The sequence below is a fragment of the Limanda limanda genome, chromosome 9 (assembly GCF_963576545.1).
Source record: "Limanda limanda chromosome 9, fLimLim1.1, whole genome shotgun sequence".
In the NCBI taxonomy this organism is placed as follows: domain Eukaryota; kingdom Metazoa; phylum Chordata; class Actinopteri; order Pleuronectiformes; family Pleuronectidae; genus Limanda; species Limanda limanda.
Genome location: NC_083644.1, coordinates 24,186,751 through 24,211,532, shown reverse-complemented (window position 1 = coordinate 24,211,532; position 24,782 = coordinate 24,186,751). Strand labels below are relative to the sequence as shown.

The 24,782-nt window shown below is 41.4% G+C and overlaps 1 protein-coding gene across 3 annotated transcripts in view; it reads left to right on the top strand.

Annotated features, from left to right (window-relative positions):
* The window catches only part of lpp (LIM domain containing preferred translocation partner in lipoma), a 150,372-nt gene extending 126,311 nt beyond the window's left edge, over positions 1–24,061 (top strand). For all 3 annotated transcript variants that reach the window (XM_061077968.1, XM_061077969.1, XM_061077967.1), the window contains 3 exons: positions 14,756–14,934; positions 17,472–17,592; positions 19,040–24,061. In XM_061077968.1, coding sequence (XP_060933951.1) covers positions 14,756–14,934; positions 17,472–17,592; positions 19,040–19,168 — 429 coding nt within the window. In that variant the 3' untranslated portion in view covers positions 19,169–24,061. The remainder of the gene's footprint in view (positions 1–14,755; positions 14,935–17,471; positions 17,593–19,039) is intronic.
* The last annotated feature ends 721 nt before the right edge of the window (positions 24,062–24,782 follow it).

Here is a 24,782-nt window from a genome sequence, read left to right as displayed (position 1 = left end):
TTTTCTGTTGAGGCACGTCAATGGGTTGAATCATACCTTTTTAACCGAACTCAAACTGTTCGAATAAATAACCAGCAATCTGACACCCTCTCCTTGTCCACTGGTGTACCACAGGGATCCATACTGGGTCCACTTTTATTTTGTTTGTATATCAACGACTTGCCGTCTGTGTGTCCAGAGGCCCACATTCAAATGTATGCTGATGATACTGTGCTGTATGTGCATGGATTGACAAAAACCGAAGTTGCTGCCAAACTCACAAAGGCCATGCTGAAAATTACAGCATGGCTCAATCAGTGCTGTCTCCAACTAAATGTGTCTAAGACTGTTGGTATGTTCTTCTCCAAAACAAATGACTGTAGTGAAAACCCAGATGTTCTTGTGTCAGGAGAAAAATTAGAAATTGTTAAGGAATTTAAATACCTTGGCATTATTCTGGACTCCAACTTTAATTTCAGGGCACATGTAAAAACTGTCTGCAAAAGGATCAAATTCAATCTTGCCAATTTCAAATTTATACGAAACTCTATGTCCACCGAGGCAGCCATGATGTACATGCATTCAATGATATTCTCTCACATGAGCTACTGTCTGACGAGCTGGTCTCAGGCTAATCACACAACACTAAAACCACTACAGTCTTTGTATAAACAAACACTGAAAGTTCTGGACAAAAAACCAAGGCAATTCCATCACTGTGCAATTTTAAGAAAACACAATCTAGTGAGCTGGGAAAACATGATTAAGCACAAAAATGCATGTCTCTTTTACAAAATCATACATGGCATGGCCCCTCCTCCACTTAGAGAATTTGTAACTATTAGAACAAACCAACATCGGATCACAAGAGGAGTCATGAAAGGGGACTGCATTATTCCATTTAGGAAAAGTACCTTTAGTCAGTCAACCTTCTCTGTTCCAGCCTCACGTGAATGGAATAACATCCCAACATGTATCAGAGACCTAAACACATATCGGTCATTTAGTTCTAATCTGATACAGTGGCTGTTTGATAATATGATCTGCCAGCACTAAACTTGACCCGCCTGCTCTTGCCTCCTTGTGTCAGCGTGTCTGTGAATTTGTCCTGCAACTTACTTTGTATGCTTGCTTGTTTGTATGCTTTTTGTAGCTCGTTCTATGTCTCTCCTGTGCTGCTTCATGTACTATTGTCATGTCGACTTTTTGTTAGTTTGTTGTGCATGTACTGTCTGCTTTGGTGGGCTACTGCTTCGATGTCTAACACATATAGATGTCCTCTATAAGTCCTAGTCTACCTTTTCAATTTGTGTTTGTTTGATGCTGACTCTTGTTTGTCCTGCATGCTTCATGTATTTTAATGCTTGAACTACTGAATACTTGTATGTGGTTATAATTAATGTTTTATCTGTTGCTTTTCTATGTTCTTTTTTAAAACTCTTTCTGTTATTTGCTTATTTGCTTTTTAGGGAGCCTATTGTTACATCTGGCCAAGGACTGCAGATGGAAACTAACCTTCTGGCTAAATCTGGCATATTTACAGAAATGTCTATTAATATGCACTGTCCCTGTCAAAATAAACAAACAAACAAACAGTACACTGTAGTGTCTATATTCAAGGACTTTCATATCTAACTCCGATGCGCCAGACAGAGATCCACCATACTTTAACTCTTTTGGGTCTTACACCAGTGGCAAGACGTAAGGACAATGTGATTTAGGAATGCATACTTTAGGCTTAACTATCCAGTAGTATGTGAACACCTACATGTAACATGGAGAGAGACAGCAATTCTAGCCTTTCAAGGATATGCTGTTAGAATGGGTAACGCACGGTGAGGGAGATGTATGGGGATTTTGTGGGAGACATTGTCAGATTTGGGTGTGATAATTGCTCATGTTACTTTGTTAGGGTTTTTTTATTTCACCTTTCTGGTCTCCTTGATGCATCAAGTCTACATTAAACTCTTCTGCATTAGAAATCAGCTGCTGCCGGAGTTCTCCTTTCACCAGCTTGCAGAAACCTTTCATCACAATGGGGAAAGTGTCTGTGTGCACAATGAAGTAGTGTTGTGAAAAAGACTCTGATTGGAGGTTTGTTCGGTAACAACCTTAGGTCAGCTGTCGTTGCTCTCCTTAGTCTCTCAGGTGTGTCGCTGTTTTGTGTGTTGAGTTGTCCACTAAAAATGGAGGTAACCCCACTCCCCATGTGGAGAGTATTTATTTCCCTATTCGGCCATGCTCTAACACTGCACCTTAACCAAAAAATGTATGTATGAACAAATCTCCTAATGTGTCATAACACATGCAAACTGGTGATTAGGTGGATTGTAAATTCTAAATTGACTCTAGGTGTGAATGTGTAAAATGTTTTTTGTCTCTGTATGTTGGCCCTTTGATAAGCTGGCGTCAGTTGTGATTGGTTCCAGCTCCATTGCGACCATCGAAAGATGAAGGGTATATATAATGGATGGATAGTGGTGAGGGAGGGGGCTGTATACCACGTCAGTCTAAAATCTACCATAGGTGTTGAGATTGTCATCGCATCATCATCATACTTATGAGTTTAGTTAAACCTTGTGATGAGATATTATTGTTGACTTTCCTAGTTTGACATTTTGGGAGAGACTCTCGCTCACTTTATTTCAAAGGAAGATGAGAGCATTGATGCTACTTTCATGTCTTATGCTAAATATTAATCTAGAGGAGGCAGCTGGTAAGAAACAGCAAGTGTGGCTCTGTCCATAGGTCACAGAAAAAAATTACAATACTAATTCAAGTCAAAATCAAAGGAGCAGATCCTGAGATATCTTTAGTTTTGTTTTGAAGAACACAGTGCCCCCATTTTCCAATTTAATCATGTTTTTATAGACTCCCCATGTTAAATATATGAAGTCCCAAGTTAAATGCAGTATGTGTGTTTGTACGTACATCTATTTGATAATAGAGTGTAAGTCAAAACAACATTTTTAAAGCCACGCAATAGATGTTCTGTTAGGACTTTGAGTATTAACTTAATGGAAACACATTTTATATTTTTATCCCTAAGTGTAAAGTAAATGTTTGTAACTGCCTCTGGCAGTGTATTACATTTTGATGTAGAATATCTTACAGGTCTAACAGCTGCCTGAGGAAACAAACTGTTAGTAGAATCTGTACAATGTCAAATACAAATCCCTTTGCCACGAATTATAGGAATATATTTTGTTTGCCAGAGCAACTGTCATCCTATAGAGTTCTCTGCCCTGTATCAGAGGAAGGGATCAGCAGCTCCTTTATCTAGTCCAGAACTTTACATATTCTGCAGAACAATACTGGCATTTATATTGACAAGATCCATCTGTTCCTCTGGGTGATTTGCCTCATTCATTTGTCTAGATATATTTGATTCCTTTTTAGTAATGGGCAGGAACTCACCCCCATCTGTTATTATCTACATTCAGATTTTCCTACCTGCTAACTGTCAGGCAAACAAACCTCAGTCAGACGACTTGCCTGCAAACTGCAGGGCAGCACTCAGACTTTGTCTTTGCACTTCCCCGGCCTGAGTCCTTATCGCTGCGTATTTAAAAACATGATGATGTTGATAAACTCGTCAGCCGCTCAGTTAATGTCCAATTTTGCATGGAGTCATTTGTAATCGTGTTAATGTGCCAACATTGGCTCACCATTGTTTTTTTTCTTTTTTGATATGACTCAGTTGGTGGTGTCCCACAGCTCCTGATACTCCCTGTTTGCATAGATGATAAGACTGAAAGTATGAGTGAGTGTGCAAACATCATCCAGAGAGCAAATTATTCTTGAATGTATGTTTTTTGCAACTTTGAGCATCAATCACAGGGCTTATGGAAATCAACAATTCTGAATGGAAGACACACCCAGTGGGGAAAGACAATATAACATATAAGATTATTATTAACTGAACTTTTTATCTTTTTACAGCTCACAATCAAGACATTGTATCTAATTTAGCTGGCAAACTGCTCCTGGCAAAAACATACAACATGTTACTACTGTAACGATGATTTACATTTAAGGTTTTGTACAAATGAATGAAATGAGATGTGATAAGTGAACGTAAGCGGGGCTGGTAAGTGGGTTTATTATCAGCCTATCTGCTTTTGTGCACAGACATAGTGGTATCAATCTTCTCATCAAAGTCATGACGATGTTTACAGTATGTTTTCATGTGTCTAACCAAAAGGCCTGCATGGGTTGATTCAGGTTTGTTCACATTAATCCTTCATACGCATGTAATCTTACCCACAGACGGCTTCATTGTGCGAAGCGTCAGTTTTTTTGCAGTAAATTTTCACATTAAGGTGAAGAAACTTGAGGCTTTTTTATGTAAAGGACACAGTCTCAGACAAATCTTGTGAGGGACGTTATGAGATGTAACACATTTAGGAAGATTGCTCCACTTTTGAGGCAAAGTGTTGTCATTTGTCAGACCGAGAGTCAGTCTGGAAGCTTTTGTGTTAAAACACCAGATACAGACAGCATCACCTCCAGGTATATGTTGGAGGGATTCACTCCAGCACATCTGTTTATAATATGATCTCTTCACTATCTGCCTCATCTTTTAATCGTCACTCTCTTATCAGTGGTGAATAAAGTTACTGTTAATGCTAACACAACATTTTCAACTGCTGCTGCTCAAATTGCATCATTTTCATGTTAAAGCGGTCTCAGGAGGTGACATGTGCGAGTCACAGAAGTAGAGACTATGATTGTTGATCAAAAATGTCTCTACAAAGCAAGACAGAAAATGCAATTTCTGCTTTTTAATGCTATCATTTTACTTATTAATTTCATTAGTGAGCAGTGAACTAGAGGCAGCAATTCTTTGCAAGTTGTATTTCCAAAGAAGTAGCTCTGCTGTAGAACTAAACCACCAGTAACAACACGTGTCCCCAAAACTACCCATAACACCGACTGATTGACTGATGGAAATACCTAGCAACGATGACCTTCTTTATAGACCGTGACTTTAAAAGATTCATTTGAGACATTTTCCCAACTTCACATAAAAAAATAAAAAAATGTCCATTGTGTTCTAGCAGTCATTATACCTTCCACTGAGTTCAAGCCACAAAATGCTATGAATTAGTGGGATTATTAAAGCCACTGCATCGTTTTGAATATGTAGTCTTAGAAATGAAGGGTAATTTTCTCCCTCCTTTCACTTCAGGAAGTCTGCCTGTAACCACGCGATCATATTATTGAACAGAGCTGAGAGCAACAGGGGCTCCACATCCATCTGATAGCTCAGCTGCTCTTTGAACAAGTTCAGCCCTGGGACTCGGTGTCACTGAGGTTAATTGCTTACACAGGGTATGTGCCCACTGTTCTTAAGTCCATTCGGTGCCGTGCATCTCAGCCTCATTACTGCAGCAGTTTATTGCAGATTTCAGCAGCATTCCCTCACCCGAGTTGATGACAAGTTAATAAATTAATTCATTTAGAAATGGTTATTTATCTGCCCTTTGCATCTGGTTGGATGCTGATAAACAGATCCATTCAATCTGCTTTACTGACACCAGTCAACGGTGAAAAGGCTTTAGACAATGCTCAGCTCCATGTTAGGGGCAGAATCACATCCTGGCCTTCCTGTTTATACTACCGCTCCCTATGAATACAGCAAGCAAAGTGCAGTATTGTAATGAAACTGATGTAAGTAACACAAGGTCAAGCCAGGAGCAGAGCTTCATATTGAAAGAGCAGTAATAAAAAGATAGGGATTTGCCCACATAAAAACCTTAATCTATTTCTGCCTCTTTTGACAAAATTTCAGAGACCAGCAAGGTCACGGACACAACTTGCTTGAATGTAATTGCGTTCATTATCTGGTGTTGTACCGTAGCTCAGTTATTTAAAATAAATGGGCTCTGGACTCATTGGTTACACTCTGGGAAAGATTTTCCATTCTGCTATTGAAAAGGAAGTGCACGGAGCAGTCCTGACCTGCCAGTCACCAGGAAACATTCATGATTGACTGATGAGCTTTTACCCTCCGCGTTTGTTTGCCTGTACTGGAAAGTAGTAATGTCGGCCTCACTGGACAACCATTCATCCGTCCTTCTTAATAGCTTTAATCCTGGGCTGCCTTTTTGTAATTCATTTTCACTGTTTTTTCAGCTCAAACTCTAACTAGGATTTTATGATTTTATGCAGTGACATTGATCCTGGGAGAAAGACACTGTTTGGTTGGAAACAAAAATCATGCAGGAATTAATTTCTATTTAGAAATATTTAGAAAATCCTGCTTTGTGCTTAATAGTCTTGTAAAAAGTGATTGCTTGTATCCTCAGAAACAAAGAATACCATGCTTTATAAATGTAAAATGTATTTCAAGCGAACATGTGTCAATATGCCCGAACTGATTATTCTCACCAACGATTAGTCATAAAAATACATTTCAATTAACTTGTGGATTTATGTCCAACCATCAACTTAAACAAGTTCATACCTTTAGAAGGGCACTCACCTCCTCCCTTTTAATGTAATCTACTCACACCTAATTTCACACACTCATGGATATCAGTCCCTTAGACATGTCTGTTTATTGTCTGTATTATTCATCAAGATCCATAAAAAATTCCCTGGGAAAACAGTGAACATAGTTTTTTTTTATCTTTTTTCCCCCCCATAATTGTAAAGCATGTCCTAAAGAAATCCCATGATCTGCCCCTTGGTCCAAATCTGCTCCAACATTTAATGTTTGTTTTCTTGATCCATGTCCCATTCTTCCACCAAAATTTGTGGAAATTCTTTCTGTAGTTTTTGTGTGAATCTGCTGACAAACAAACAAACCAGTTAACCTACAGGGGTAAATGCTTTTTGACTTATTCACAGGTCATAACTACACTATGACAGAAGTATTCAGTCCTCATAAATCAGACCACACCTATATTTGAACTCACTCTTTAGTTCGATTTCAACTCCAGTGCTATTACAGGACTGGGATCTGTTTGTGAGCTGGTTTGTTCTGTTCCCACTACAGTTGATTTCCAGGACCACATTTTGCCTTAAGGACACACACATACACAAACTCACCAAGGGTCACAAAAACTAGTCAGCTACCAGCACCAATAAGCTGATTTCAACCAATCTGAGTCCGTTTTACTTTTAAATACCATGTTTTTCTACCGAGTGTGTAGGAAAACAAAAGCAATTGTTGAAATTGTTGGCTTACAGTTATTGATAAACAGGTTGATAGTCTACAAAATATGTTGATCACATATGTGAAATATTCAGCTGAAAAAATGTAATGTAGATAATTTTGTAAAGAAAGTAAATATTGAGCTGAAATGTATGGATAGAAAGGTAAAATAAATGGTGAAAGTGAAAAATCTCATATAAGCTTTACCAGTAGAAGTAAATGTTTTAACAAACCAACTTAAACATTGACAAATACGAAAATCTTTTAACAACATCCATGTTTTATAGCTTCACTTAAAATCCACTTCAAATGAATTGAAATATATGTTTTGTTGGGGAAGGGATACTTGAGTTCATCTGACAGCCATGTGGGCGTACATCACACTACAAAAAAGGTGAGGATCTACTGCTCCAGTTGTGTTTACAGAATTTTCCACTCGACTTCAAACGCACCATAATCATACGATCGAGATAGCAAAGGGAAGTTTCCGAGGGTGGCACAGCACCCAGAGGCGACAGGCTTGGTGCCAGCTGTATTGGGGCTCCTGGTGATGGATGTCCTCCACAGCACATCATATCCGACTATTCTCCCATCTAACAATGGGATATCCCCCAAGAACTCCCCTCAAGCTGCTGCTGTCATTGAGAGCGGAGATATACAATACATTCAATCACAGAGGATGATCTCTCTTCTCATCCACTCACAGCACAACACAGAAACAGAAAGCCCATAATGTAGCTTCTCTGACAGTAATATGGCTCTAATTAGAATTGACTGCACACCACCCCACACACCTGTCACTCCCGTGTGATGGATATCCAGGTAGTCAGATCCAGAGGCTCGCAGCCAGCATGGTGCGTTCAGGGTCCCCATATGCTCGTCGTTGCGCCGCTGTAAGTCGGTGTTGGCAGTGCTGCGTGTCTGGATGTGGCCACACAGCTGCTGCTAAGAGAACAGCCTGGCACGTGCCGAGCAGGGACGACAGGTGTATTTGCACCCTGGTTTTTACTTGTCGTCTGTAGCACCATCGTGAACACAGAGAGACTCGCTTTCTGCTGACTTCGTCATCAAATATTCATGGCTGTCTGCATTAGCTTGCAGAGTTCTAATTGAGTTCTGTATATTCAGACGTGATTAACTCGGTCTAATTCCTCAAAGGAGTGAGCCAATTAGATAGCACTTGCATGAATAGGATTTCACATCTTAGTACGTCTCCAGAATTGCCAAGTCAATTATATGTGTGTATAATTCCGCTGTACAGTGGGTGTGAGCCCACTAAACTCAAGCAGGTCATTATTTCTTATTACCGACCCGCACTACAGGAAACACAGCCGTCCCATCCATCACCAGCAAGTGGATGAAAAGCCGGAGTGTTGTTATTAGAATTCACTGTTTGGACAAAAGACGAGAGGGCGATTCCAAACACCAGGCCCCCTAAACCGTCCTCATGCTTTTTGTCGAAGCGCATTCCCCCCCCCCCCAGGAGCAGGCGGGAGAAAAATATCCGTGACCCAGTGCTGACCCACCACAATGTCACTCTAACTCATGCCATGAGAGAACTACTGCCGGGGTCTTTGTCAGTTTCTCTCTGTAACCAGAGCAGGAGACATTGCCCAAAGTCCAGAGGGGTCACATTCTGCTGCGGAGCCTGAATTTAAAGCACAGAGGCAGACAGGCAGTCAGGCAGGCCGGCCACTTTGCCTAAGCTGGAGAGAGAGAGATCAGGGCCCCCTACTGCCACCTTTTATTCTTTGGAGAAAGGCCTGAGTAAGGCATGATCTCTGTGTCGGCCCTGTCCCTTCATGTCGGCTTTACAATGACGCTCTCACGCAGCTAAAATAAGAAATCTCTGGGAACAAGTACAGCAACACAGCTGAGTGTAATAGAATGTATGAATATTTAAATCTCATTTGACGTTTGTTAGTTTTTCAAAAGTTGTGGGTAACCTGCAAAGGCAGAGCAGCTGCTGGTGAGGAGGACGTCTGAGGCCGAGGCTGCTCATGAAGTGTCCAGGCCAAGACATAAAATAAATGTAAAGAAACAAATCAGGAGAGGAGGCTCTGGCATGTTGCCATCCTAATCCTACACGCGCCGCTCGTCCATAACCCAGTGTGAATTTATTACACCGACAGACTGAGCCGGGCAGGGTAGACCTGCACCCAGAGGAGGCAGGGCCATTCCAGGTCAGAGACATCAAAACCTCTACACACTCGTCCTGCCTGAGTGGCGGGCACACGGATGAGTGTCACAAATGCTCCGTCTGTGATTTACGCGGCTGATACTTTCAAGGTCACTGATCCTGGGAGTCAGCAAACCATTAGGAGAATCACTTTCCACTGCCTGACGGGCTCACTCACACCCACACGTAAACAAAACCAAAACACACACACACACACACCTCAGTCATCTGCATCCAGGCAGCAGAGGAGATACGAGTGGGTGATTTACATAACATGCTTATAAGTGACAGGATTTTGTAAGGGAGTCAGGTCCTGTTAATATATCTTCATATGCTCACACTGGGGGCTGATGCTGAGAAACTGCACAGACAGATGGAGCGAGTACCTGGCACTGGAAAGCAATCGCTGATATAAAATTACATTTAAGTTGAATGTCAAGGGCCAGGGATGGGATGGTGTCAGAGGCCTCTGGTGAGAGGTGGGGGGGGGGGGGGGGGGGGGGGGGCTGTTCACTTTTTAACCTTCGCAGGAATGTGATTTGCGAGATGATCATGATCACTGAACCCAACCAGCAGAAGGGAAACTCAAGTTATCCTCACACACAGTCACACACTGACCTCTCCGCCTTGGCGACCTGAGCGGACCACAGATCAGGGAACGGTGACGCTCCTACGGCTCTCCACAAATGTGTGGAGACTTAGAAGAGCTTCAAGGCCCCCCCCCCCCCACCACCACCACCACCACCAAAACAAATCTCTGGCATTTTCTGTTTGCCACTATCTGATCTACGACTGACTTAAGTTAGGGTTAGGGTCTGAAAACACTGTCATGGTGACTGTTTTTCCATATCTGCTTTTTTTAAATATGCATGAAGAGAAGCTGCAGCCAAGTCAGCTGTGAGTAAGGAAACTGTGTCTTTCTCGTGAACACACTTTAGACAACAGCATATAAACTGCAGACTGTTGGGAGCTTTTCCATCCAGTGTTGACCTTTACGTTTATAGTCTGCTGTGGAATAATTCAGATACTACGTGGAGTTGGTATATTTAATGACAGGATTCTTTAAATAAATGGTAAAGCATCTCCTGTGAGCTGAAGGCATCGTAATGAAGGTTAAGTAACTTGATGGATCTAACATGGTGAGAAGCAGGCGAGTGTCACGGGAGTTGCACAATAAAAGATGGAGTGTGTTAAGAACAAAATAATTTGAATATCTTTTAAAAAGGGCAACCCCCCATCCAGCAAAACAAGAAGTGAAACAAATAATTATTTTTGATGTTTTTATATTGTCAGAGGTGTCAGAAGAGTATTTATCCACTTATATTAATTTGACGTTTTTATAAAATGTGCTTCCTCTCTTTCTTGCTGAGAGTTGAAAAGGCGGAGATTGATACCACCCTCATATATGTCTGCTAGATATAAAGCTGCAGCTGCACTGCAGGACTTAAATGTAATTGATGGCTCATCCACACTCAATAAACCGAGACCTGCTGTCATATCAGAAAGCATGTGTTAGACTACTACCTATTACCGTTAGTAAGGTTATGTTTATTATATGTCAACTCCGTTATTTATATTCAAAGTGTGAAGCTGCTCCTTTACAGTTTGATAAGACTTTCATGGTATCGTGACGTCAGTTTTGTTGAGCCGTGCAGTTTGTAACTTTCTCACACTTTCTCTATAGTATCTCTCATTATGCGTCATAGTTTCCACATCTCTCTCCTTTGCCACTAATCTCTCCCCTTTCCCGCTCATCTCTCCCCTTCTTTTACGTTGTAGCACTTTCTGTTGAAATACCACCTGAGTGCATAATTATATAATTGTAGATAAAAAAGATTTTCTTTGTCCTGCTTGATTGACCCATACTAAGCAATAAAAAGGGAGAAAGGCTCCTTGTCGAGGTTCATTAAGTCAACAGACACCTTCCCTTGGGACGTAGGAGGGTCAGTGATTTGACTCATAGTTCACGACCGAGTCAGAATCTCTTATTCACTGCGGAGGAAACCAAACGCTGCAGCAGATTTGTCTTTCGAACAAGCCCTTGTTAGAAAACGCAGAACCACCCTCAGTAGGGTGTAGTTAATTCACACAGCATGGCCTGGCACCAACGAGCACATTCTTTGAAGGTGCAGGCGCACGCACACACACACACACACACACACACACACACACAGACTCGCAAACACACTGAATCAGATCATCTGTAAATTTGGCCCACTCTGAGTTCAGCATGCCAGGTCATAAATCGCGTGCAGTCTCACTGAACTCCAGCCTGCCTCCTGTCAGCCCGACTCGGCCACGTGAAAAAAAAAGAACAGATAGGTATAAAAATTTGTGTTGATGTGGTCGGAGAAGAACAGCTTCAAGTTAGCAATATGCCACAGCGGATTTCCAGCTGTTCGCTGTTACATCAGATTTGTTCCAGCATTGCTGAAAAAATGACATAGTGTAAACTCAATTATTTGTTATATTTTGATTTACAATGAAAATGAGAAATAAGCTTGTCTATTTTGGTTAATTGACTATTATTTACATAAGTACACAAACAAAAATCCAAAACATGCGATGGTTCCAGCCTCCATGCGTGAGGATTTGTAGTTTTATTCTGTGTTGCATTATAAACTGAACATTTGACTTTTAGATTATTAGTTGACCCAAAGATATTAAAGAAACTTGTCTGACTATGGGCTTTTGGAAATTAAATTGGGTGTTACACACAATTGTCTTCAGTTTTATAGACCAAATAACAACTAATCGATTAACTGAGATAATCAGATAATTTGGTAAAATAATATATGTTTCGGCTCAAATTTTTACTTATTTTAAGTATTTGTTATTTGTTCAAAATAACTTATTTATGATAACGTGTCTACAATCAGATTCATTCATCATTTGATACAATCAAGTAACAGATTTTGAGCTTATTTTGAGTAACACAAAATTACTTGGATTTGTATGTGTGTGTGTTATTTAACCATCTGTGTTTCTTTCTCAGTCCGTCAGGCCTGTGTCTCACGTTCGGAGCAAAGCACATGGGACCTCTTAACTCCCTCTTCAATGCTTTGTTTGCCATCACAATCCTCATTCTAACAGACAGCTGTGTCAAATGTTGTTTGGGGGCCTGTTGCTAAATAGTGGGGAGCCTTGGCTGGGGTCTGTTTGGTGTGAGAGCGTGGGAGCACTTTGTGGCAAAAGAAACAGCTCAAGATGAGAAAAGGGGGCCACAATTGACTTTAGAGCACTCCACTCACCCCTCAGTTCAGCAAGAGGCTGTCTGACCTAAATTCACTTTACCTCATCTGCCTAGACATTTGTTTAGCCTTCTGGGCAAACACTTAGAGAAATGTATGAGGGAGAGAGAGGGGAAAAAAAAGAATACATATGCTTGAATACATCACATTTAGTCAGGGGAAAAGCTAAACCCGGACATCTGCAGACATATACAGCCCTCTAGTGGCCATCTGCAAAGGACCTGGATGTGTGACAAAGGGCTTGAAGTGATTTATGCAGAATTTCCTCAAGCATCTGTGGAGGTTGCACCCAGACACTGACCAAATTTCTGCACGTCTTCTATTTTGACATCAGACCCAGGTTTCTGTAACAGCGCTAGTAAATGTTACCTAACATCAAATAATAGGAGTCACGAGTGAATTAAATAAAAGCAAAACAATGGAGGCTGAGCAAAATGAATGAATTGAGGTCATAGAATATTACCATCAGGGAGAAAGAGAGAAATTTTGTCTTTTGAGTACTGTACTCATTACAATGGCCTGGAGGAAGTGTGTGCTGTGAAATCATATGCTCTAGTTAAGCTAAACAAGGGCAAGGTATTCCCACATGAAGGACAGATGAGAATAAGTAAGTGGAAATCCAGACAGATGAGTAAGAGTTGAGGATGCTTTAGTGCTGTTTGGCCTCGGTATCTCACTCACATTCTCAGGTTGCAAATATATTCTCTCTCTCCCTCTCTCTCTCTCTCTCTCCCTCGCTCTACCTCTACCTCGCTCTGCCTCTGTGTGCGTGTGTGAGGCAAACCTCAAGGGTTCAGTGCAGCGAGCTCATTAAAGGCTTTATTCCACTTCCAGGATCCAGCAGGATTGCAATATGGACATTGTTTATACACAAATGTTGCCCTGGGAATAATGTTTATTTCTATTACCGTCTTGGAGGGGGAAATAAATAAATAAGGATCCAGAGCTTGTCTGCGCACATTGCTTTTCATGAAATAATGCCTCTCCAAGAGTGCTTTGAAGAAACGGCTATTTTTCAAACCACTTCACTCCAGCCTGGAGTCATACATCAGCTGCTCTCATCTTCAGTGGCACATGATGGTGTTGTGAGGAGGCCTGAGAAGCAAAAGTCACAGAATGGCACCACACAGACTCATGTCAGAAACTGTTTCACATTGTAGTTTCACTGAACCTCGTCCTCGGAAGACGCTCCGCTCATTAGCATATATACTACAAATGTCACTGCGCGTCCTCCGCAGCCGGACGGCGAATGGCTCAGAGTTTATCTCAGCCGAGCGGTCACCAAAGTGTCATTTTAAACGGCAGGACCCGGCGGCACGTCTGGGAGGCAGCTGATGACGCAGCACAGTGTTGCTACACACCCCGAGCTGTGTTTGGAAACACTGAGGCAGCTCACTACTACAGTGGGAGCCAATGGGAACAGCTGAACCGTGAACTCTTTAGCTCAGCCAAGCGCAGAAAGAAGGGGGGAGAAGAGAGACACACAGAGATCCAGGAAATGCCTGAGCAAGCTGCAGGGACAGCGAAGCCCATCAGCTCACACACAGCCACATCAGGCCGCACACTGATCACACTCACATGATATATCCATCCCCCTGTAATTGCATTGCTGTTTAGAGAGGCGGTCATTACTTATAAAATATCGAAATAACGAATGGCGTCTCCCGGCAGATATTAAGAAGAGAGATGCCACAGATAAGTCAGAGGCGGGCGGCCGCCACGTCTAACCCCCCAACCCCCTCATTTGTGGGCCACTTGCCCAGTCGCCTGGCTGCAGAAAACCTGCAGTCATCACAAAGTGGAAATATTTACTGCTCACACTCTTGCATATGGGAGGATGGAGTGTGGTTGAGGGCAACTGATAAATGACTGTGTTTGTGTTTCGAGGAGAGTGCTAATCAGATTCCTTCAGCTTCAGAGGCATCTGAGGACAGCCGAGCTAAAGGTAGCGAGCAAGGATTTATTTGTGGCACAGGCTCCAGTGGAAAGAGAGCCACCACGAGTGTAACACAGGAAACGGGAAGTTTAAATTCACAAAGAAACGCAGGAGATTTTAACAAAGCTTTCATGCTGTGTAAATTAGTGCACAAGCACTTAAAGGCCCATGGAAAATGAGTCATGAGAATCAGTCCATTCATGGTTTGTTGTGTAAACATGTGGGTGTGTGTGTGTTTGTTTCTGCAGAACACCCTTGAGACCTGCAACATCTGCAGTAAGCCCATCATGGAGCGCATCCTGCGGGCTACAGGGAAAGCCTACCACCCTCACTGCTTCACCTGCGTGGTGTGCCACCGCAGCCTGGACGGCATCCCGTTCACCGTCGACGCTTCCAACCACATCCACTGCATCGAGGACTTTCACAAGTATGGCATTCAAGATTTCATCCGATTTAAAGCTGCACCAATCAATTTGTTTTCTATTAACAACCAATCAAATAACTGTGTATAAAAAGAAAAGGGGTCACGTGTTGATGAACCCAAGAATTATCATCTGCCTCCGTTGTTCCTATTTTTATCTCATTGATTGATTTGTTTTTACAGCCTTAAACGTTATGTGGCTGCATCTGTCTGCTTCACTACAACTTCAGCAGTTTACAGTGAAATCAAGTTTCTGATCTACCAACTATATCAGCACTAAACAACTAGCTTTGGGTCAGATAATTCCCCCAGGAGTTGGTGGAGACCAAACCAAAGAGTTACTATATGATGAACTTTTGGCTGGAGTAAGGTTTGATTGCCGTTTCACAACCTCCAAATACTTAAGAGGAAAACGATTTTGTTGATTGTTTATATTGCAGTTTGGTTAATAGCAGGCTGCTGCTATGCCTGGATTTTGTATTTATTTAATGATGGCACTAAGCGAAGGCTTCAACTGAGCACAGGACATCTGAGGTGCTGCTAACAGTCACAGCCTCCAAAATCTGTTGGTAGCTGTAATCCTACGTTAACATGCTTTATAGACCCATTAAATACCTGTCGCCGATGCTAGTTGTTTGCAGTTTTACTAAACTAAACACATCCTCTTCTCAAACTTCAAATTAGGCAAGTAACTAGCATGCGTCCAAAATCACCTAAAGTGATGAACTCTGCAGACTCCTCTGCTCCATGGAGAATACATGTGTCTTTCATCTGTCCTCATTGTCCAGACACGTGAAAAACAAATGCTAAGGTTGCTTTGTGTCTCCCTGATGTGTTACTGTTAGCTAACATTATAAGATGGTCATACAACCAAGCTGCTTCAGTATCCCTTATTGACATACAAAATGATATATATATATATATATATATGGAAGTTGTGTTAATACGGATCTTCTTGCTTCCTTTTCTTGAAATACTGCAAACCATTTCACAAGCCCACTGACCTTATGAGATGCAGCAGTGGGCATGAATTTAATAGTAAATTCCTGCCATTGTGTCACACTCTGATTGCACAACCGCCACCTTACCAGAAATGTTCCCTGACTCAGTGACCAGAAGGGAAACAGAAGTAAACAACTGGCTCTTGCTGTGAGTGCACAGCATTTGCTGTACGGAGTGGCTGCGCTGGGCTGTTGTTTAATTCCACCTGACAAGTGTGACCTCAGCAGCGTAGCCCTCTGTGTCGAGGAACAGTCACGCCGGAGCTTTTTCTGTTTAGGATTGTCAGGCACTGAATGCGCTTGTAGAAGAGTGTATTTTTGCTACTCAGCGTCCGGCCAGTGGACGGGACCTGAGATCCTAGCGTGCGTCTCATATCCTCATTAAATCTATTACTAGATCGACCTCTTCCTGTTAAAGGCATTTCCAAAGTTACCAGTTTGAAGGCTTGTTCTGTAAATGTTGCTGTGAGAGTCAGTTACAATATTTGTTATAGTCTCACTATTTGTAGACATTTCCTCAAAACATTCTATTTAAATGAAGTATTTCAGAGAAGAGCAGATTTATCTTTTAGTTTCGTCCTAGTGAGCTGTTAAATAATTAAAAGGCCTATATGTTAGTTTTTGCTATTGCTACATATCCAACATTAGCATTAACAGCTTTTAACTTAAAAGAAATGCTGCAAGCTCAGCATCAAGCTTCATTCCTTTGCTTTTCCAAAATGCCTCTGGTCATGATTGAATTGAACCACAACCAATCCGAGTGACAAAAGGTGTGAGGTTGTGTATCAACAAACATTGTAAGTCCACTTGTTTGTTCTTATTTTTGAGAACATAAACCATTGAAGTTATTTAATACTGTCACAGCCCTGTTGCTGAGGCTCTCCTCTGTCAGTCATAATAATCAGACCTGCCCCATTTTAAATAAATGGATGTGATTGGCAGGCGAACCCTGGAGGGGGATATCTGATACATCCTAAACATGATGACCTCGCTGAATGGTTTGGTTTCTTATTTTTGCTCTTGTGTGAACAAATCAAACAAAAACGGATGGATCATCAGTGCAGTGATTCCCAAACCTGAGGGGTTGAAGAGAAATCTGAGGATTCATACAAATCCAATGTCTGCATATGAATCGGTCATTTTTTCATATTTAGCTCATTTGAATTTCTGGATAACCTTGTCCTTCTGACCCCTACTACCACTATAATATAACACGAAGAAATATTACAGTCAGTTGAAATGCTTATGGCAAAATGTGTAATGCAAAGGTCAAACATCTTTTATTCCAGCTTCTCAATTGTTGGGATTATCAGTTTATTCTTAGTTTTCTTGTTGTAAGCTTAGGCTCCGATAGAAATGTTGCACCAACAGTCAAATTAATCTAAAATCATAATGGTGCTTGTGTTGCATACAGTCACTGAAAACCTGTCTCTGCCGAATAGTGAATAAGGAGAGTTCCCCACTCAAAAAGTGCATTTGTCTCAAATGAAAGATGACATAATGTCACATTATATTCTGATTATATTCTGTTCATTCTCACAGGAAATTCGCTCCACGCTGCTGTGTGTGCTCTGAGCCTATAATGCCAGCGCCGGGCCAGGAGGAGACCGTCCGTATTGTGGCCCTGGACCGCGACTTCCACGTGCAGTGCTACCGCTGTGAGGTACGTGTTGTGTGTTCATCTGACCAGGTATGTGAGCACCCTATAATTAGCAGTGGTCGTCATGTACCACAGCTATAAGTGACCGTAATGATAGCAGGAAGGTGTAAGGCATGGTGTACATACCCATCCCCAGAGTCACCTTTTTAGCAAGACGATTGAATCATTCCTCTCCTACCTGCCTCAAAATAGCTTTTCATCTCTCCTCTGCAAAGTTCATGGACTTGCATAGTAACCAATCAGTCAGCCGTCGCTCGCCGGCTGATAAGCTGCACATTACGTGCCCGGCTAAAAGAGAAGTAACGTGTCACATTGTCAAAGAACTATTTCAGTGTGAGAACACAGAGCATTTGGCAGACATAAAGGTCAAATGAAAGCAAAGCAGATTAGTTCAGCTGAAGGGGCTCAGCAAGAGAAGAATTGTGTCACCAGGGAGACATGAGTAGATTGAGTTGTAATTCTGTGTTTGTGTGTGTGTGCGTGCATGAGTGTGAGAGAAAAAGAGAGACAGAGAGTGGTTGAAAGTGTCACAGGGAATGAGATAATATTGTTAAAGCAATTTGTTCATCATATTAATGTGAGTGAAACAACAAGACCAAGAATTGACAGGTTGATTCTGAGGGCAAGAGTCAGATATAAGATCGACATACTCTCATTTAATAAAGTGACATTTTGACTGAACTGAGGCTTTGTCACGTGACCATTGCAGAGTGGAACAAGGTTTATACAGAAGCTTTCTCTTTTGCACCTTTTGTTTGGTTCAGCCTTATACGAAAAACATTTTCAATTAATTTTTCTTCCATCACTCAATACCCTAAAATGAGTAAAACTGTTTTTTTTTGTAAATGTGTAAAAAAAAAAGGTGAAAAGAACTGAAATATCATATTAGTTGTGTTGTCGTACAATTGTCCAATGAATTTGAAGAAAACTTTTGAAATGTCACAAAAATGGAAATAATTTGAAGAAAATAAAGTAAGCTACTTCTGTTGTCAGAAGGTTGCAGGGAATCACCCAAGTCATTAGAGTAAATCCTCTGAGGATCATGAATGCTATTGCAATCCATCGAATGGTTGTTTAGGTGTTTCAGTCTGGACCAAAATCGTGGACTGACCAGCTTCCATCCAGCTCCCTGCTAGTATGCCTAAATATTAGTAATATTCACACAATTTCACAAATACTTGTTCCACGTATAAACACTTAAACATAGGTTTAAGATCAACATCCAACTTCAAGAAATGGTGAGGCAGTAATAATCAGCTGTTGCTGGTACAGCTTCACCAGCTCATAGAAAACCAAAATGCTGTCTTTGAGTTGGGGAGCCTCCTGTAGGTTGAGCTGTAAACGTCTCATTCAGAGCAGGAGCTCAGCGACTGTGTGAACGTGTGGAATCGGCCAGCGTGGCTAATGGTTGTTTGTGTTTGTGGACTTACGGACTATCTGTGTCCTGCAGGACTGTGGCTCTCTGCTCTCAGAGGGGGACAACCAGGGCTGCTACCCTCTGGACGGACACGTCCTCTGCAAAAACTGTAACTCCAGCCGCATCCAGGACCTCACCGCCAAGACCACCACTGACCTCTGAACTCCACTGTGATAACCCAACGCTCGCTCACTCTCTCTCTCTCTCTCTCTCTCCCTCCTTAACTCCCTCCCTTTCTTGCAGGCATACCCAGCCACAGATGCTTGCATTCACCATATATTTATATATATATGAATATGTTCTTTATTCACCTTCAGAAACAAAAAATACCATCACATGTTCACCTGCATATATTATCTATAGACTCAATGCAGTCACAGCAGAAGAGACAGTACTTGTGTCTCAATTCAGGGGCTGTCCTACTTTGAAGGCTCCTTTAAATGCTTCCCTCCACCCACCGAACTATATCCATAGAGCTCAATAATTTTGTATCTCATTTGTGGTTTTTCAAGGGGGTTATTTGCTGCTTCTGGCCAAGAAATATTCCTTCACATAACCCACCACCGTCCACCACCACAAAGCCACAATATGGGCAGCATTGGAGGAGCTCATTTTCCAGATTTTGTTGTTTCTGGACAGATCTGTACTAGCTAATTTCCCCATTCCCAGTCCTAACATTAAGGTACTAAAAAAAAGATAGAAGTGGTGTTAATCTTCTCATCAGACTCACAACAAGAGAGCAAATAATCGTATTTTCCCAAAGTGTTAAACTGTTGCTTAGAATCACTCTGAATCCATCAGTTACAATTACCATCATCACTCAGTGTTATTATCTCATATCATAATTATCTTCAGCCTGTATCTTCCAGCCACTGTGCACATCCATGCGTTTAAGCATGCAACCCAAATTTTACACACTGACTGGTTCTCGTGATCTAAAGTCTGAGAACATGCAGGATGTCTGACACATGTGCCCTGCAGGTGGAGTGGGTGTGTGTATGAGTGTGTTCAGAAAAAGCCACGGCGCGTTCAGTAAATCATTTAGTTTGTTCTTTCATCTTTATTAAAGTGCACATGCACAGACAGCACACACAGAGGGATGTAATTACACAGTGAAGCTTATTATTATAAAACAGTTCTGCATAACTGAACACCAAAGAATTGAATTCAAGCTACCATGTGTTGTTATTCTATTTGCAATTATGTGAAACATTTCCTTCAGTGTGTGGATCGTCGGAAACACAACAGACACACAACAAAATCTGCAATCTGCAATCGGCGGCTGTTCTTCTTCTTTGTTCGGTTTATGGGCGGGTGGCAGCCAATGTCAAGGTGCGTTACTGCCATCCACTGTGTTGGTGCACCGGTCCTGGAGGTACTGCAATACCAGGTCGATAAATGCAATTCTCCTTTTTTAACATAATATTGTCTTTGTACTTTTCCAGTAGACTTTGCTTTGATATAAACAGCATTTAACGTTTGTGTTGGCCTGAACTGTACAATCAAGACATTCCATTCATAGAAACGTGGCTTGTTAGAGCAGATAGACCATAGATCATTCACCATGCCATGGATTAGATCAGTGACTGCACTCCAAGCAGTCTGGCAGGGAAAACCAATATGACATGGCTATGCAATTTTTAATGTTAATTGCATTGACACTTTATAAGAAATTTTTATGAATAAGGAAATATTTTACCTGTACAGATCCAAGCATAAGTGTCCTTATAGTAATCCTTTAATCCAGACTATGCTGGTACTGTGTGACTTTGTGCGTCACTGTGCTGTGTGTCAGTATTGATTGTTCCAGTGACGCGTCTTTTATATCTAGTGTTTGTGTAACGTTGATGGGCGAAGAAGGGACCTTTCCCAAATATGATTTTTTTTTTTTTGTTATTGTTTGTTCCACTCAAGGTGATGGACCAGTAGTTTGACTGCTTGATTTGATTTGAATTAATGAGACATTTAAAGATGGTGAGTTCAATGTACCCTGTGGAATTATCACCACTTTTCGAATTGTGTCATTCCTGTGTGAGACAGTGAGGGAACAAAGACACACAAAATGAATACAAAACGATCACAGACAGACGCAAAGAGATGTAAAATTACTATCACATGAATTTTAGTTTTGGGGTGTGGCATTTATGTAGGAGGGCTCAAGCACCTTTGCACATGCACATCATCCAAGGGTCCAATATCCGTGGTGATAGGAATCACAGTACACGTGGGTAATATGTCACAACACTTTAAACAACTGTTTTCACACCATTCCACTGATCAACAATAGTGTCAGTGATGTAGATATGACTACACACCCGAAAAAAATCTCAACATTCCACATTTTACATTATTCAAACAGTTTTGTGAATGCAAAATCTTTTAATTGAATATAAATCAATTCAGCATCTTTGTCGGAGGATAAACACACATTTATTTGGTGAACTGTGATTTTAAGCCAAACTTCATCATCCACAGGGTACATTTAAACACCACAGACAATGTTATTCATACTGGTCGGCCAGTTCATTATCTGGACTGGTTGCTTACAGTCAAACCACATCATGCAAACCAGAGTATTTCAAAACCCCTGATTACAAATGTCCTGTGCATGTGTATTTATAGGTTATGAACATTATAATTTCCAGAGACTTATCTCTACTTCTTCTTTCTGTCTTCCTGTCACATTCAGTTTAGTGCCATCTGGATATGTGATGGAAAGTGATAAACGAACAAATGGAACTCTTATTTACTTCATGTATAATAATCTGAAAGTGGTCACAGGAGACTTGTTCGATCAGTTTGAGTGTGGCACTATTTTACCAGGGTAACACAATGTAAATGTATGTGCTAATAAGATCATTCATTCATTAAATATGATTACAACAAAATTGCCTATGGCAGAATTATAGGAAACAACTGAGTTTTTAACATTCCTTAACATCCAGTAAAAACTTGTGTTTGAGCGGGAGGTGAGAAGGTGGCACAGAGTGTGAACTCTGTTTATTTGGTTCTCAGACGCACTCGAGCTCAGACAGAAGCAGCCGCACACGCCTCGAGCAGGGAGCCAGGGAAGGCTGCTTCTGTGGAAGGTTAGGCAACCTCAACTCCATATCCTGAGGAATTTATTTCATCAATATCTGACGCGCATATTTAGCCAGACAGTTCATCGGTCACAGAGAAAAACCAACAGACAAGACCCTCGCAGCTGAGGAAAATCATCTCCGTGCAGAAAGACTTTTCAGTGCGTCTTAAAAACATGTTTAAGTGTCTCAAAGGTGTCACAGAACTCAAGCTAGTCGGTCTATTTATATCCATCGTGAGCATTTTTTATAATTTTATTAGTCTTTCTCAAGTTACAAACAAATCTTTTATTCTGCTTATTCTGTCTCCTCCACTCACACCAGCTGCATCATGTCCACGCTGACTGTGGCCTTTTGACACTTCTGATTACCTCTGGTTGCCAGGCAACAGAGGACACAAGAAAAATACACACCCCATATATCATTATGTCACTTACTGTACGTTGCTAGGTTCCAGCTCAGAGATGTAGCCGGGGATCCGACTGAGTTAGTGATGCTGGCAGCGTGGTAAAGGTCGCCGCGGGGCCATGTGACCTGCTGCGATAATTAGACGAGCGGTGTTGAAGGTCACAACACGAGTTTTACATCCGCTGATGAAAACCCAGAGGAAGATGTCAAAGTGACTCAAGAGGCAGAGAAAACAATCATTCATCACCGCAGTCGATGAATTTTTAAAAAACAGTATAGTTGTGCTGATTTGAAATTATTATTCAGGTATCAGGTGCAGAGTTCGTTCAGTCCTCATCGCCTCAGTTTTCTCTAGTAGCATGAAAGTTGTTATTTTTACACTGTTGATGCCTTCCAGAGTTGTTTAACCTCATTTGTGACAGTCTGAGGAAGCTCCATGTAAAGATGTAGTTCATATCTTTGCAGAGTGAGAGCTCTCACATCAGACCTTTTTTAATTAAATCAATGAAACATGCAGTTAACTTCTTCACAGCACATGGTGCGAGAAGAGAAGCCAACTGCTGATACAGTGTGTTTAAGGGACTTGAATGCAGTTGATGAAACCAAACATAACTGTGTAAAAACTTTAAATATTTAACCAATATACAAATGTGAGGTAATTTAAAGCTTTGCTAAAATAAAATAATATTAACAGTAGATTGACTAATTGGGTTTAATGTAAAACGTGTTGCTCCTGGTGATGATCCCTCAAAGAATTGTCACCATTTTTCGCAGTTTCACTCTTTAGTGTCTTTCAGCTCAGTGTTTTGGTTTTATGTTTATGTTTGGTTCACACTCACTGATCTAAGTATTTATTTATCCCTTTATTAAGTGATAATAGCCACTTCTATAAAACCTTTAACACAAGTTAACAACACGTGACATAAACCAAACTCGCAAAACCAGAATCGACATAATACTAATCCTGATGAAAGTCTTTATTGGTTTTAGGTATTAAATAGGATTGTTGTCAGTATTTAAATATTATCTTATTAGCATGTATTTTACAAAGTGTACCCTGGTCTGGCCCATGAGCACAGAGGTGAATCTCTGCTTCTGTTTTTACATTGTGCCATTACAGCTGTCTCACACTCCTGTTTGTCAACGGACACATCGCACGCCTCGACCACCTAATGATTTTTTTTAAAGTATTTGTTAAGTGTATTTGTGTTGTGTTACTGTCTCTGTGTGTGTAAAAGTGCCCTCGGCTGAGCAGCACTGAATCACTAAACTGTTGTGTGTTTCAAATGTCGCTCTGCCTCACTCACAGATGTTGCCTTGTTTACTTGTGTTTTTGCCAAAGTAAATAAACAGGCTGCCTTTTGTGTGTTGGTCCGTTCAGTGGGTGTCTATATCAGGTGTGGTGACTTTAAGACCAGCAGCAGGGTCTGAACCGCTGCTGTGAGAGAGAGAGAGAGCTTGACCCCCTGTTGATAAAGTGAAGCGTCTCATCTGTTCTTCATCATTGGAAGGGGCATGTAGTCCACTGTTGTTTTCTCTTCTTCAATAAAAAGCTTTTGCAACAGCATCACTCCTCTGCATCTCTGTGTGCTCCCACTCTTCTTCCTGTCACATCACATGAGAGGATATTAGAATCTCTTTCTGATTCAGGGAAAGCCCCCCCCGTCTCTGGTTCACACTTGCTCTTTGGCTCCTGGTCCGTTCGATTTCTCCCCGGGTAATGAGCTCGCTCTCTCCGTCTTCTCCTGGCGCTCCGCTGGAACCTGGCGGTGACCTCCTGCGCAGCGTACCTGCAGATGAAAGAGATTTATTTCCAACAAGTGTAACCCAGGGCTCCTTCACTCTGTTCAAGAGTCATTTAAAAGCCCCTCAGTGGCTGCAAATGCCCCCATGCTTACACAGCGCAGATTCATTTCCTCCGTTCTCATGCGGCGGCTCTGTAGTGCTCTTTAGTTGAATTGGAATCACCTGCTTAATAGAAATCCTACACTCGCAATAGTCTTTTGAGTGTACATCTGGGACAGCGGTTTAATTACCACGGAGATACAGTGAGCGGTGGCCACCATCAGCAAGTCTGCGTACTGCTGCCATCAGCGTGATGGAGTTCCTAGAATAATTTAAAGACCTCCTGAAAAGACTTTTTTATTTTCTGTCGCCTTTCCAAGAGCCGCTTGATTTAATCCTTTCCATTTGTCATCTTTACTTGTGTGCCACATGTCAGCAGTAAGTCACCAGCATTTCATTTCAATCCTACAGATTCCTCATTTGGAACGGCAACCTGAATTGTT